Here is a 16,171-nt window from a genome sequence, read left to right as displayed (position 1 = left end):
GGTTTCCATCATAAATAGAGCCTCCAGTTTAGCGATAATAATAATGCTCTTTTGCACACTCACTTAAGAAATACCAAGAGTCACATTAGATGCAAGCTAAAACTGTTTCATAGAAGCTATATTACTGACACTTAAGATCAAAGCATTTTTCTCCCTTTAAAGGTGTCTGTGCAGAATTACCTAATCATCAAATGACCAAAAGAAAAGAAGCAAAAATTCAGACATGTAGGTAATAATTTTTTCTGTTTATGAGTTCCTTTATTTATTGCCACACCACTTTGTGTTGTACAGTGAACATCAGGTGAGCCACAGTCCTGGGAATCTCAGATCATCAGGGTACAATTCAGAAAACTCTAACCCAGTCCGGATATAAAGTCTGTATCATCTTGAAACCTGCTGGCAAGCTTCCTCGAACCCCAAAAGACCTCCCTTCCTATAGAGACACCGAAAAACAAAAAGCAAAAAAATGTTAAAGGGTTGAGTGGTTTTATGATTTTGAAATTATTATTGATAGATTTATTAAACACTATAAATTAAAGCATGTAGTTTATACATAACAGTCATTCAAAACAAGTCATACCTGCCAAGGCTTTACCATATAACACTCCCATTTCTGATGAAATAAAAGCTGGTTGAAATTACAATACAGGACCCAGTGGAGAAACAAGGAAAAATCTGTGCTCTACCACTTGATGTACCCTTTTCTCTCAGTCTGTCAGTCCAGGATCTCTTTGATGCACCAGCAGCAGAGGAGGAAATAGAGGCATTCTTTAACCGACTGGATAAAACTGTAGGCAAAGTTTCCTCCCAGGAAGTTCTTGCCTCGTCCCAGGCCCATGGCCATGTCCCGCAGGTGCTGTCCCAGAGAGGCGGAAGGCATGGCCTGGGGAAGAGGACGCTGGGGGTGCATGGCTGTGCAGAGGGACCAGACAAATGCAACGAGGAGGGCAGTCGATGAGAAGAACTGGAAGATGAGCTGTGACAAATGGAGTCAGATGAGACCCATGCAACAGCTGAGCTCTGCTCCGTATTCCCGGCACTGTTCACTCCTCTACTTATAACCTCCTATACAAACTGCAAGCGCTCTCCACCCACATCTGGCATTTTCTGGACTGTCCTCTAGTTTCAAACGCCCGCTGACTGATTAAAGACTTTGTTTACCTTTGCTGTACTCAGTTCCCATGTGTCGTATGATGCCCCCCTGAATAAGCCCCTGCTGTTCCAGCCACAAACAAGAGAGTTCCAGTAGCTCCAACACATTCGCCACGACACCACACTCTTTGTTCGGGTCAGCGTACAACAAACGCTCATATTTTCTCGTAGTGTATGCTTTGTTTCAGTCTCTGCTGAACTTTTTTGATGTACACAGAGGGAGGCACAGCAAAAGCCAAACTCACAAAGCCAGATAAGTGATATATGTATTTATATATGCAATCTATATTTTTCCAATACAGGTGTAAACAGACACATTTCCCTAAAAACAAAACAAGACAAAGAGTATTAAAACAGAAACATAAAGTAATAAAAATCATTATCTGTGCACACTATTTCAAAAGGAACCTTTGGCTTTTTAAAAACACAAACCAAAAAGTACAACAGCATCATCAACACTACCACCATCACCAACAATAAACAACTAATTTTCTGAAAGGATTTTCATGCAACAAAGGCTACTGTGATGCACAATAATAACACAGAACCAGTTCACTAACGATAAAGAGCATCAAGTGAGCCTGTTCCAGCCCACACACACATACAACAGGTACGCACAGTAATGGCAGAACTTCTCTGCCGTTTTCCTATTTCTGACCTGCATAAAGCTGAACATGCAGACTGACCCGGCGGTCACTCGGGTATGTGTGTGCATACATGATCTACAACATGTTAGCCCACTTCAAAGTCTAATGACTAACAGATAGTTAAGGTTTAGGCTGAAAAAAAAAATCCCTTCTCAAATTTTTAAATTTTGGCTTCGGTCTCTTCGACGTGTTCAAATTCCACATGAGCGACCTCTGTGCTGTGGTTTCTGGCTCTGTGTTATTTATCAAAGAAGTCATTAAATATACAAAAATGGAAACAATAATCCATCACTTAAGCTTATCAGTCAAAAATTTATGTTATTTACAGATGATCAGGAAAAACCCCCGATCCCATACCACCCCGACCCCCACTCCCCCCCAGATGGTGACATCAAGTATCTGTGACTGTAAGCTGAACGCGAGAACGTGCATCAGAGGAGATTGCCATCACTAGATCTGTTTGCGTGTGTTTACCGGAGTGTCATTTTTGCAAAGTTGTTGATAAACTGAGACTTTTTTTGTAAGATTCTCCTGTAGCTGACTACATTTGAATTAAGTACATAAGGTGACTGCATTGGAGTGACATGACTGCATTGAAGAATCAAGGCACGATCAAAAAGGTATATATATATCTATATATAGATATATAGATATATAAACCAAAAACAACTACATCATGAAGGGAGGAGGAAAACAGTAAACAATAACGTGAACTTCTCCCTCCTGATCCTCGAAAATCTGTGAACACAGCACGCCGAGGAGCAACCTTTGGCTGAACAGTTCATTGTTAGCAATATCCGTCTAACCTCGGAACATAAAAGGTTTGGAAATCGTTCATTATTCTCTCAAACGATTCAATAAAACACAAACATCAAAATTACATAACCAGTTACCATGACATAACTTGCATTGTTTTTGCAGAAGGAAATTCATTGCTTAGACTGTTAAACACTTGTCAAAGGGGTCTCCCGCTAACTGCTCTTTTCAATTAGGATATTCTTTAAAGATATAACACATAGATTGTCGATGCAAACGCATATTAAGGTGTTTAATGTAAACCAAATGCTCAATAATATCTCGTCTAAGCTTCTCCAAACTTACTGAATTTTGTGTTGTGGTTGATTTTGATGTATTTTTTAAAAATCTCCTTTATTGCCCCCCCCATGCACACAATCGTTCCTCTCCACTCTAAAACGGGCATGTTTCGAAATGCATTTCTTTCTACACACAGTTGCTCCGATGCCGCAAACGCACAAGATCGATAGGAGTTGTTAATATTCATGGCTTCCTTTTCTGCTTCCTTTTCAACCAAGTTCATGTTCTTTGGCATGACAGGTGGTGCTGACTCAGTTGTGTAAAAGGTGTGTACGTCTGCGTTTAGAAAGGGATTGGGAGGATACAGCTGATTTGATCCTTGCGTACTCAGGGTGTCCTTTGATTGATGAGTGCCAAGATAATAAACAGAAACACAGAAAAAAAAAAAAAAAAAAAGGAATATACAGTATATGAAGATCATTGGCATAGCAGTCCTAGATTTGCATACAGGCTTTCCTCCAGGGGTTTAAAAGTCCTTAAAAGAGGAGAAGTTGGGGTTGGGGGTGGCCCTCTGATGAGATCGGAACCAAACTCGTATACCTGTACACATATTCTCCAGCCGAATTATTTTATACCAAGGATTGCTGTGAGAGTTTGTGTTTGAGCCTAGTTCAGTCTCGGAAACAAAGAACTCTTGCCATCCAGTTTGTGTTTTATCTAAAATGCTCCAGCAACAGTCTGAGGAGGATTTTTTTCCCTCCTTTCAGAAAGAATAAAGAAAGCACATGCTTAGAAGTACTGAAGATCTCCCTCCATGTCCCTTAATGTTCCTTTCCACACTCTTCAGTTCTGCCATTTCAGTACATGATTCCATGTAGTATTACGTTTCCACTTTTTTTTTTTTCATAATTACAGATAAAGATTTTTTTTTCTTAAAAAACAAAAAGAAAAAAAGATTGCATTTGTTTTCTGCCCCATTCTGTAATTTGCAAAGGGCTCCTTCCTGGTTCACAGTAGGCTGAGAAATTGCAGCAGTGCTTCTCCGCTTTGGAGGAATGCGCCTGATAGTCGGTGATGTCAGCGAAGGAACCGTAGATCACAGTTTGGACAGGAAATATAGCAACAGCAGCAAGTGAGTGATTTTGCAGAGAAACTGGTGATACTTTTTCTATTTTTTTTGGCTTTCTTTGCAATGTGTGTGCATATGTATCGTTGTGTGTTAGGTGTAGTGTTTCTGTGTGCATTAAAGGAAATGAGCGTGTGTGTGTGTGTGTGTGTGTGTGTGTGTGTGTGTGTGTGTGTGTGTGTGTGGTCGTGTATGTTGTGCAGAACTGATATAATAGTAGGAGTGTATGTTTTTGGTGGTGTATTTCATTGGTGTGGGTAAGGTCAGGCCCTGCGCTCTACTGGCTGTTGCAGACACACTTCACTCCCAGCTGACACAATGGGAAGTCTGTTGTCCATGTGGTAACTGATCAGGTGGCTGACACTCGAAAACCGGTGGTCTTTTGTACGGACCTGAAAAAAGAAAAGGGGAATAAATTAGAGTAAGCTTCAACACCAATATAACCCTCCACTCTGAAATCTCTGTTATGAATTTGATCGTTTCGTGACATACCACTCCTTCTGGGTCAACGAGCAGCAGGTGTTTGGGCTGACCACCCTGCTGTCCCGTGAGGACGTACTGCCCAGGTGTGGTTCCAGACTCCCGCACCAGGAAGTCTCCATCTCGGGTCAACAGTTTCTCTGCTTCCTTACGACTTAGGCTCCCGTGGAACCAGATTTCAGACTGTAATTGCTGCACCATAGAGGGCACTGCTGTCACTGAGTTTGGGCCTCCATGCCCAGAAACCCCCAGGGCATCATCCAGTGGCTCTTGAAAAATGAACACACAGAAATGTATTATTTTGTATTTCACTGTGGATAACATGTTGTCCTGTAGGATCCCATAGCACTGTCTGCATTTCTGCACGACCGATAAATAGGGAAGTGAACCACATTGACTCTGACAGATGCTGCACACAGTTGTGGACTCTGCCGTGAAAAGCTTTATGTAGTCAATCAATAATCTTATACAAATTGCCCCTGTAATGGACAAAGACATTCTAATATCCTTATCTTCCTCTGAGGCTGACTTCTGTGGAGAGCTCCACTGCCAATTAGCATCAGTCATATGGAAATGTAAAATACAAACTGCTTTACTCATCTCACGAGCCCAATGATTAACCCTCTTTTCTTCTCACATGAAAGAAAAATAGCTGATTGCAATTGCCAGAAATTTTGGTCATCTTGATTACAACCCACACACATCACAAATTACCTTTCTTATTTAGTTTTCTCACAGGCTAATGATTTGCACTAGTGTTCAGGATTCAGTCCATTTGAACTTCACTTAGCAGATTTCCAGCAAAAACGCACAAAAAGACACTTACTCATGTCGAAAGCGTCTTTGTGAGCATTTCCGTTTGCTGCAGCTGGGAGGCGAGGTTTATCTACGTTGACGTACGAAGGGTCATCAAACATCTCCCGCCCACCTTCTTTGGCACCCACTAAGAAAAAACAAAATAAAAAAGGAAATAAGTAAAAGTTGCACAAACACAGGAAGAACTTTGCCACGTATTCTCACTTCCTTGCAATTCTAAGAATTTTATCAGGACTAAACAGGGCAAAAACGGAGAGAAAGTTTGACCAATTTCTCATGATTTAGCAACAAATAATATAAAGAAATATGTTAGTAACCAAAAAAGAAAAAAAAAAAGGACAGGAACGACAGATAAAGTCCAAAGAGATGCACACATGCAGGCAGCGACAGAGCTCACCTGGTAGGGGTGGCAGAGGCTGTTTATGAATGTCATTCTGACCCGGCTGTCCATAAGGCTGCAAACACAGAGGGGTACAAACAAATGCTGAATGCGTGCACCATGTGGGCATCCTCAAAAAAAAGTTCTTTTCTGGCTAGTGAAATGATTACAATCTATTTATCTATCACTTAGGAATGACACAAGTAATTGATTAATTAATTAATTAATTTTTTTTTGGGGGGGGGGGGGTATGCTTGTCTTCCTTCTTTCATGTTAATATGCACGGTTCTCACCAGCGTGGCACCAGGCCGGGTCCTCATGTCAATCACTCCAGCAGGGGGAGGCTGTTTTCCAGGGAAATTATTATAGTACGGGACATCAGGAGGCGGAGCAGCCTCATCTTCTTCTTCCTCCCATGCAGAGCCATCAAATGGAGCCATTCTGTCACAGAGAACAGATACAGAAACAAATTATACGAGACAATATGCAAATACAAGCTCTTGGTTTAGGTTTGTGCAAGCGACAGTTACCTGTCATGAGGTGTGACCAGTTTCGGAGGGTTTTTTAGATACTGTTTAAAACGCAGTTCGAAGGCCTGACCAATGGTGCTGATGACTTCCTGGGCTAAACCCTCCGAACACTCCAGGATATGACATGCTGCAATAAGGAGGCACAAAAAGCTGATAAGCGGGCTTCTTTTGAAGGAAGCATGTGCTCCAACATACAAATACGTTCAGATACAGGTAGAATACAAAAGCACGTATGCATGTACATTTTTATTATGTGCGATGATGTAGGACACATGTAGCAGCTCTAATACATTTTGCACACTCTAGTTTTAACTCAGGAAATTACATAAGCAATAGGATGGCTTCTTTTTTTTATAAGCACTGCATGTTAGAACTTTAATGTCAATAATCTAGCCCGAAGATTTTCACTTTCAGTATTAAACAGAGGAGTGTTTTTGCTTTTTCAGCTGAGAAATGAGCCATAAGTTAACTAATTTAGCTTGCAAACAAACTATGGGACTTCAAAAATAGACATTTGGTGGAAAATGTACTTCTGCCTTTTCTCTACACACTGGGTGTGTAATGTCTTAGCTCTAGCGGGGTATTTGGCAAATTCAAAGGGGAATAAACAGCTAATAAAGCTATTTAAGTTTGATTTACTTATATTAAGATTAAATTCAGTTCATACATTAATGAAAATGTTTGGTTATATTTGCTGAAAGTAAAAAAAAAAAGAGGACTAGTTGCACAGTGCAATGAAAGCAACTACTCTAACTCATGTATTAAAGGATCATTTTATCTACACTGGCAGCTGCTACCTTGGTGAGGCTGTCATTTTGCCACTTACCTCTCTGGTTGACTGGATCTTTGGCCACATATGCTACGTACTCAGCTGTATCCTGAGGGAGACCGACAAGGAAGACAGTCAGAATGGGAAAAATCAATAGGAGGGAAAAGTGAAGGGCAGGTTTAGGACAGAAAAGCTAAGAAGAGAATAAGAAGAAAGAGGTAAAGCGAAGACTTTGGTGTTTAAGCCACAGCAGAAGTTAAAAACTTACAGAGCTTAAAGAAAAGAGAGAGAAGATACGAAGTAAAGAGATAATGTCTGGAAAGAGGGACTGCAGTCCAGGCAATCCAGTAAGGCTGCAATAAAATGAGTGGTATTCAGAGCAATAGACAATGACAGAAGGCAAGGAGGAAGAGCATGCTGGCTGAAGAAAGATGGAAAAAGGCGAGAGTGAGATTTCAGCTGAGAAACAGGGTTTGGCTGACTCACTGGGTCTCCTCCAGAGGCGAAAGAGATGGACTGCATGTGATGATTGGCGATTATCTGTGGAGAAAGAGAGAGAGAAAGAGAGAGGGAGAAAGAAGGAGAGGGAGAAGGAGAGCACGTGGGTGACATGAAGTATGTGGGAAGTGAAATGAAAGCATGTGGATGAAAAGACAAATGTGGAATCATTACTGAGAAAAGTGCTCTTTCCTCCATTGAGCGCTATCAATTGCAGCGGAGATAAAAACTAAGTAGGGACAATGGATGGAACACCTTTTTAACAGTCTGCAACAACCACCCATGTTAGATCAATAACAGCATCAACACTTGCTAATGCTTCAAGCACAGAGTGTGGTCTGTGAGTCCTTAATTGTGATTTGGTATATGTTCTGCATGACATGTTTCTTCGCGCTAATGCGAATGCACTACACCACTGTATACCATCTCCCCAAAGATAAACATCGTGCAGCAGCTATTAACTCATTAGAGGTCTAAGAGGAGGATCACATCCTGCCTTGTGGTAAAGCAGGAATCAAGACAATGGTTAAGAGGGATTTGTGCAGCATCCAGAGTAAATGAGGCAAACAATGAGAAGCAGTTCCAAATATATATCGGGGCATCTCCTGAATATTCCAGGAGGTCACGATACATAATAGATATGGAAAAATACTGAGAATTTCTTTAAAAAAAATGATGTTTATATCACTGAGATTCAACCACCTTTAACATTTTAGTGAACTAAACATGTTTACACCATTAACAAGAAGCTGAAAGCAGTGGGAATGATTACAATGCAACTCTGAAGGCAAAGAATAAAAACATTTAGAATTTTTGAAATAAATCATCTGTAGATTGGTCTTCGAAAGTAAGAAAACATAACAAAATCCACACAAAAATTCCTCAAGCAAAGAGATCCCCAGGTTTTCTCTGCTTCGGTAAACTCCACAGGCTAAGTGCACTCAGGGTACCTGAAAACATGCCCCATAGCTACAACAGAGAGCTCAGACAATCAAGTGTATTTCTGACTCAAAAGCGAGATTACTGGCTTTCAAGGACAGCTCAACGGAATGCCTGGGTAGAGTTTGCGAAAACAGCAGCTTGAGGTTAGAGCTTCGTTCTAACCTGTTTGCAGTCAGAGGCCAGCAGATTGAGGCTGCTGGTCGAGATGGTGAGGCTGATTGTCATGCCTGCAAACTGTAAATTACTCTTTCCCAGGATGGACGTTAGACAGCGAGAAGAAGGCTGCAAAAGGAGAGAGAGCAGTTTTAGTAATAATCAAATCAAGGTGCCCAAACCAAAAAGCAACAGGACGTTTTGTTTTTTAAAAAAATTCAACAAAGCATGATAGTCCACTGAGTGCTCCCTGCCTCAGCATGACTGTGGGCATATGTGTGGAAATGCCTGTGTGTGGGAGTGGGAGAACAGCTGCAATTGTGAAAGTGATCCTGTCTCCAAGGCCAACTGCGACCAATTGGGAATAGACAGGACAGTTCGCATACTGTAGCCTGGGCCAAGAGCATCACACAGACCATGCCAGCACTATTGTGCCAGCATTATTGCGCCAGCACGTTTATCCAAATCCTCCTACTGTTCTCATGGCTTTCATCCATATTTGTTCCAAAATGTTTAGAGTGTGCAGTGAGAAAAGCAGGAGCAACAGGACAGGAAGCACATGCTTAGCCACATTAACCTCAGTCCTACCAAATCAGAGGCACTAGACTAGTTTAATCTATTCTAGTTTATATCCTATAACTGTATTTTGTCTGCTGTGCTATACTGTCAGACATTCCTTGGTCAAACCCTGCTACAGCAGCTGAATATAGCCACCTGTTTTATAGACTGTTTGGGTGGATGTTTTTAGGTTTACAGGAATACTGTGCACAGACACTCGCAGTCTTTAAACAGCAGACTGGCGGCTGTGTCTGCTAATCTGTTGTGCTCCTTTGGCCTGACGCTGGCTCCACACAAGCTTCTACTCCACCTCTCCAGCCTCCCTTGTGACAACAGGGAGGGAAAAGAGAGATCAGAGAGTGACTGGTAATTTACCTGTGAGTAGTCGGCTAACCACAGAAGTGTACAATCAGCCCAAATCAAGATTTGTGTGTGTATGTGTGTACTTGTAAAGCTATATTTGACGGAATCACTGACTTTTAGATCACTGGAGGAAAAGTGGGGACATTTCGGTTGGTCCTGATTTTTGTGTGTAGGTTAAGGTTATAATTAGGTTTAGATTAGGGATAGGCTCTTCTATGAAGATAAAGAGGCAAGGGAATGGATTAAGTCAGTGAATGTGCTCATAAAGATAGCCAAACAATAAATGTGCATGTGGTCCAGCTATACTCACGTTTTGGGGACCTAAATCAGTTAACAAAGACACATTATGGAAAAAAAGGAAGTGCCAAATGTGTAATGTTTATAGTTCAGGATCAATGTCATAACAAATAGGAAAAACTCCAGGTTATGAATGCAACTTAATGTAATGTCCTCTAAAATCATGTATACACGGCTCTTTGTGCATTTGTGTGTATACATAAGACTAAATAGCCCACTGACCACAGGGTGGACAACGGAGCTAAATCTAGCTCTTATCCAGAAAACTCTTCATAACGCTGTCCACTTAAGTCTTATAAATAAATAATGCTCTGTATGGGTGTGTGCTCCTGTATGTAGCGCCTACCTTTCTCCTGCGGGCTCCTTTGGCACCGGGTACTGCCTCACACACCACAGAGATAGCTTCCCTGAAAAATGAAAAACATGCATGTTTGCAAATGGCATGTAATTGACCTAAACACCTTCCCAGATTCACATTTATGGATATTAAATGAGATCTGGCAGCGGGTGATAGAATTTATCGTCCCTGGCGACTGGGCTCGTCTTTGCCACGGAGACAAACATCATTGCGGAAACCAGATGGAAACCACCAGGATTCCAGAACATTCTAATTTGGGGGCTCTGAGAGCGGCAGGCGTGTACATGCAAACACACACGGGCAGATGTAGTCAGATGCTAAAACAGAAAGAAAACAAGCCCCGCAAGAAAAATGGAGCGGAAGCGAGCGAGCGGGCAAAGGAGTAAATGCGAGGTGAGTGATGTATGTGTGAGCCATAACATTTTTCAAAGTGTAACCACACTTTTAACATCTCGCCCCCTCAGAAACAAAGCAGAAATGAAACGAGTGAAAGGTCAAACCTGCAGCCGATGAGCTGTGTGTAATCTCACCTGGTGACCTGAGTTCTGGTGTTGAAGTCCAGCGCCCGCATTGATTGTAGCACCTCCACGCATCCCATGTACTGCCCAGGAAACAGGAAGGCAAAACATTAACATTAGACATTTCCTACATCCTGGTCCCATTGGACCAAGGGAACACAACAGAGGAAGAAAGCAACAGTATCCTTTCCACAGACTCAGTTTCTAAAAATGAAGGGTTTATATGTACACAAAAACAGCTTGGCAAGGGTGACGTGCAACTTTGCATTTAAGCTAGAGGCTACTGAGAATGTGCCAGTCACTTACCCGTACACTGTAGGAAACACCAGTGGTGCTGACCACATTGTCTGAGTGCAGCCAGCCACGGGTGGGCTTGTTGACAAAGGAGCCATGGCGCGTCCACTCGTCTCCTCCCAGCTGCCCTCCTTCCACCCGTGCCCTCCTAGACACCCCTCCTAGCCGGTTCATGTCCTGCAGAGGAGGTCGGGGAGGGGGAGAAGGAGCAGTTAGAAGCGAAACAGGGTGATGAAGTGGTGGGGAGGAGCTAGAGTTGCTCCTGTCATCCCCAGAGGACTCAACAGGTGCCTGAGGTGCCTGAGCTCCCTGTGATTTGCTTGAGGCCTTGAGTCCTGGGAGAAGAGTAGCTGAGACACCCAGACGAAGAGAGCCCATTCTGGGGAAGAAGGAGCAGAAGGTGGTGGGGCTGTTCTCAGCTTGTTGGGGAGAGGAGGGGGGCAAAATGGGAGTGAGAGATGAGGAAGAGAGAGAGGAAGGTAAGCCAGGGGAGGGTGTGAGGGGGGTGACAGGACTGGAAGGAGGAAACGATGATGGATTGGAGTTTGTTTCGTCAGTTGAGCTCAGTGATTCACTCCGAAAATGGGTGTATTTTGTTTTCTCCATAATGAATTGAATCATAATGAATCTGCAGTGTCAGTTTTTATATCCGTGCAAGTCCACACAAGCTCTTGTGATTCAAAGTCTCTTTGTCTCAGTATTCAAAGTTTTTCTCTGAAAGGACAAACAGCCATCTGTCTGTCTTGCTCAGTGTAAGAGCTGCATCCATCTGTCTGGTTGTGTGTCCTCCACTTGTTTCCAGGCAGCCAAAACCCAACTGCTTTAAAAACGGCTTTATCCACAATGAAAGCAGTATGAGCAAAAGCACAGAGGAAACGTTGGGTGCCCCAGTTAATGGTAAAACACAGACAAAAAAAGCTTTTTAGTGCACCAGTGCAGCTCATGTTGTCATGAGTTCATTTTGAAATTTACTTGAGTGTTTTCTGAGTTCCCAGGAACTGATGAATAGCTTCTTAGCTGTCCACAGACTGTTGCTCTTGGTGTTTTGCCATGATGTAAAACAATATCTGTGACTATCTTGTCCCAACTTAATAGCCTCTGAGTGAGGCCCAGTAATTCAGCTGTCACCAGCACCATGAAGAATCAGCACAAGTGATTGTCTCTCTGAACACCCCCTCATGTGTATGTCTTACTGCTCTGGGGGGTGCGCATTTCTATGTGATGTGTCTACATGCATGAGGCAGTATAAACCTTGCCGGCCTACAATGCTTCTTTGATTATCTGTGTATGTTCGTGTTGGCATGCGCTTGTGCGTGCACGTGTGAAGCAGCTCCCCTTGGCAGCTCTATCCTGCTTGACACGGGCCCATAAAAATCCTATTAGCAGCCAGAGAGGGGATTGCAAGGAGGGCCGTGCACGCTAACGCGGCAGCGACGCACACATTATACACAGCCTCAACTGGTCGATACGACAGCAAGCACCTGCAGAGCTCAATGAAGCCCAGAACTGCTAAAGAAGAGAGAGGAGGCTTACTGATGTATGGCTAGTCTCCAACTCTTGGTAGCAGCACACTTTCTTTAACGCCTACTTTTCACTCCCTCTCTCTCTTCCTCCAAATGCTTTCATGTCCTCTCTGAATGGCCCTCGCTCTCTCTCTCCCTGCTTCTTCTTCTTCTTCTCTTCTCTTCCAGATTACCTCTGGCGCAGGCGCCTTCCCTTTCTCTGAACTCTTTCCTCCCTTCTCTCTGTCTCCTCTCTTATCCTGGAAGTCTTCTCTCTTCCTCCACACTATGTGCTCCGCCAGCCTCTGTCTCTCCAACGCCTCCGCCCTCTCCCGCGCCACCACTTCCTCTCTCCTCTTCCAGATGATCTCTCGCTCCCCCTCTCCCCCTCCCTCGTCTGCTCGCCCGTTCTCCAGGCTGTCCCGTTTAACAGTCCCTCAGTCGAAAAAAATTAATAAAAATTATATTGAGCCCTGTCTTTCTGCTTCCCTTAGCTTTAGGATTATAGATGGTTAAAGGCTAGGCATGGTAACCTTTGACACCAACAGAAACCCTAAAGACAAAAAGTGAAGTACTTAAGACTGCACTGGCAGAGTTGAATCTGTTCCTGACTGATGTTCCTGATATGGCTAAAACAAGTGAGCCTGTCTTGTTTCAAGTGTGTTCCCTAAAACTGGCCACATAGGGTGTTGATTTTTTTCTTCCTGGAGCACCATTAGATAGCGGTAGTTTGAGTCTGAGATGCTGCCTGTGTCTGGTACACTGACACACACTGCAGTAGCACGGTGGTGATGTAACACTGAAGAATGTAGGTCATTGGCTGATAACAACTACCGGTGGTCTTGTTGTGATGGTAATGAGACCTGATTGGTCAGGTTTGAACTCCCAACCCAGGGTTCCCTGAATGGTGCTGAGGCTCACCAGTGTTCAACATGTAGTCACTCGCCCAGCTGGAAATGCTCAATCAAAACTGCTGTTAGGCTGATTTCTCTATGCACGGCTGTTCTCACCCTGTAACTTTATTACGGCCTAGTTCAAATAGCAATCGCAGAACAGAGTTATTTACCTGAGAGAAAAATATTGACACTGTCACAGATGATATGAACGAGCCAAGAGTTATATTCCTTCCTTATCTAAGGCAGGGCTTATCAAGCAGCAAGTAAGCTCTCTCTACTGTACAGACACCATCTCACATCTCATAGTCTGCATAGTCCAATCTAGAAGGCAAACAACAGTCTGTTTACATTAACAGTCTCTCACAAACCGGAGCCCTACAATTAAAACAGTCTGCAACAGTTTGACCTCAGTAGGAGGCAAAGCTACACCTACAGTCCAGCAGTAAACTGGCTGGCTGACCTACAACTTAGTGCTGCTGAGGCACTAGTCATACTTACAATCTGTTGACCTTTGCTCGCTCAAAGGAGAAGGTTTACACCCACCTTTTCCACAACACATACAAAAGTCTGTAAAAGTGGCACCAGCGTTTCAGTAATGCCAAGCAAAAAAGGTTGATTATTTATTTCCTCCTCACACTAAGATTTCAGAACTTCATTCTGCCTGAAGGACAGCCCGCAAGCTGGTGGTGGGCGCTCAATGCATGGCAAAGGAACAGTCGCCTACACCAGTCTAGCACCACAGAGGGATTGTCTAGCAATTCTAGCTAGTCATCCATCTGGTCTTGGCCAGAAAGCACCATGGAGGATCCAATCATACTTATGAACTGCAAGACAGGCTGGGACGATCTCCAGAAAGCTGTAAAGCATCTAATAAAACCAGAACTTAGTCCGTAGAGATGAATAGCACTTAAAAAGGCAAACTATTCAACCTCAGTAGACTTGCTAACACTGGAGAGAAATTCAGGTGCTGTTAAAAAAAAGGGAGCTGCTGAAATGCTCTATGGGCAGAGTTAACCCTGGCTCTTCCCAGGGATGTTTTAGTGCACCGAACACAGTGTAGGTCAGGTGACTGCAGAGGAGATGACCCTCTACAGGAAGAGAAATCCTGAGTCACCTAGAGACAAACAGCAAAAGGAAAAGGCTGTGACAAACACAGCTAATGACTGGTAATTGGTGGCCTTGGGGCCACGCAGCTGTGATATGTACAAGTGAAATCAGTACTGTAATCTAATTCATCCAGTCATTTCTGATAAGAGCGCATCAGTTTGACTGATGGAAATGGTAGTTGTCATTAATAAATGTGAGATCGGGACAGGCTGGACGGAGATGAGTCGTACAAGGCGAACACGGAGAATTGGGAGGGGGAGACAGGTGACCTGAAACAACCCTGATTCCCGGAGCTTGCCGAGCTCCGCAAAGACAAGGACTGTCTAGTAGAGAAGAAGGGAAACAAAAACTCTAAAAACTGACACAAACAATGAACTAATCTTGTTTTATCAAGTAAATATATACAATTACCAAACGGCACAGCACCAGTTTAAAAAGATAGGACAAGGAAAACCAACTTTACATCTTGTTCTGTCTGCAGCTGCTGCCCGTTGCTATGGCAACAGACATTAAAAGAGATGCCTGCAGAGGATATATACTGAGAAGTCCTGACAACAGCAGAAATCTTCAGACAAAGAGATAACCGCTTTGTCAAATCACATTGCAAGCAATTAGTAGCTCCATCAAAGGCTCCACATTAGAGCTCTTTTTTTTCATCCAACAGGAGAAAAACTACAGACTCCTAGAAAGATCAATATGGTTCAGGAAATGATCAAAGTTTGGCCGGCATCCCGCCAGCCATAAAACCGAATCAATGTTGACATCCGATGTCGGTCGCTTGCACCGACTCCGACTAGGGCATGTAAAACTGACACTGTTTTCAAAGAATAATAATCTATTTTCTAATAACTGTATAAACAAGAATTTCACCAAGAATTAACATCAAAAAGACAACTCATGTTTAGAAAACTTGCATAAAAACAACCTGAATATTCTGTGCAGCAGCTAACAAAGATTAGAATGATTGTATAACATCCTGCAGAGTAGATCCTACGCTCATGAAGGATAGGAAAAGAAAATAGAAAATCACAAAGGGAGTCTGTATTTCCAAAAAAAGAAAAGAAAAAGTAATTAAACTGTTCTGTATAAAGTGAGTCTTATCGATTTCCCTAAGTGTTTTAATGAATGGCAAAAAAACAAAACAAAAACCGAAGTAGTTCCTTTTTTGGTTTATAAAGCATGCAATTGATAATCCACGGTGATTCTCCTAAAGCTAGGTTCCGTATTCACATAAGAACCACATTAATGTTTAAACGGCCACAGCTTGTCCGATCATTCGTCCTCTCCTTCCTCTTCCTAGCTTTCCCTTCGTCCACTCCCCGAAAAACGTGCTTCTCCTCTGATCCGCTCTTCCGCTCGATTAATTCACAAAGTCACTGCCGGCAGCTCCTCTCCATCTATCCTCTCCTCCGTTTGGCTGCCTCCTCTTTTCGTCCCTCCTCTCACTCTCTCTCTCTCTCTCTCTCTCTCACTCTTTCAGCAGATGGTGAAATGGCAGTGTTGCCAGGATGGATGATGGTAGTCCTTCATTGTGCTCCTCTTCTCCCCTCACGTCTGTCTCTCATCCCCACTTTCCTTCCACCTCTGTCTGTCTGTTAGAGGCACAAGCACACTGTCTGTCCTCCCCTCCTCCCTGTCTGGGTGGGTGATGCTGCCTCCCATTCTCAGTCTCTCTCTTTCATACACACACACACAACCGCGCCACAGCCTGTGCCCTCCCCACCTTCTTTTCTCCCATGCTACCTCCTTCC

The 16,171-nt window shown here is 43.2% G+C and overlaps 2 protein-coding genes across 3 annotated transcripts; both read right to left on the bottom strand.

Annotated features, from left to right (window-relative positions):
* Positions 1-236: 236 nt before the first annotated feature.
* On the bottom strand, positions 237-2,173 carry lenep (lens epithelial protein). The gene is made up of 2 exons (XM_085292055.1): positions 581-2,173; positions 237-433 (listed from the first exon to the last, which is right to left on the bottom strand). Exon 1 carries the CDS (start codon positions 908-910, stop codon positions 716-718), a length of 195 nt encoding a protein of 64 aa, XP_085148181.1. The 5' UTR covers positions 911-2,173; the 3' UTR covers positions 237-433; positions 581-715.
* On the bottom strand, positions 2,171-16,143 carry shc1 (SHC (Src homology 2 domain containing) transforming protein 1). 2 transcript variants are annotated; one of them, XM_085292053.1, is made up of 12 exons: positions 10,928-16,140; positions 10,634-10,704; positions 10,092-10,152; positions 8,537-8,656; positions 7,421-7,474; positions 6,992-7,043; positions 6,166-6,292; positions 5,929-6,076; positions 5,654-5,711; positions 5,267-5,383; positions 4,453-4,709; positions 2,171-4,352 (listed from the first exon to the last, which is right to left on the bottom strand). In XM_085292053.1, the coding sequence occupies exons 1-12, from the start codon at positions 11,534-11,536 to the stop codon at positions 4,224-4,226; spliced, it is 1,803 nt and encodes a 600-aa protein (XP_085148179.1). In that variant the 5' UTR covers positions 11,537-16,140; the 3' UTR covers positions 2,171-4,223. The 2 variants fall into 2 exon arrangements, with proteins under 2 accessions (XP_085148179.1, XP_085148180.1); XM_085292054.1 differs by lacking the exon at positions 7,421-7,474 and having other exon boundaries at positions 10,928-16,143.
* Positions 16,144-16,171: the final 28 nt, after the last annotated feature.

Source organism: Mchenga conophoros, linkage group LG11 (genome assembly GCF_057382185.1).
Source record: "Mchenga conophoros isolate Kocher_MC1m ecotype Shallow Benthic linkage group LG11, M_conophoros_male_GT1.1, whole genome shotgun sequence".
NCBI lineage: Eukaryota > Metazoa > Chordata > Actinopteri > Cichliformes > Cichlidae > Mchenga > Mchenga conophoros.
The sequence above is the reverse complement of the archived record's forward strand: the minus strand, read 5'-3'. Positions and strand labels throughout refer to the sequence as shown.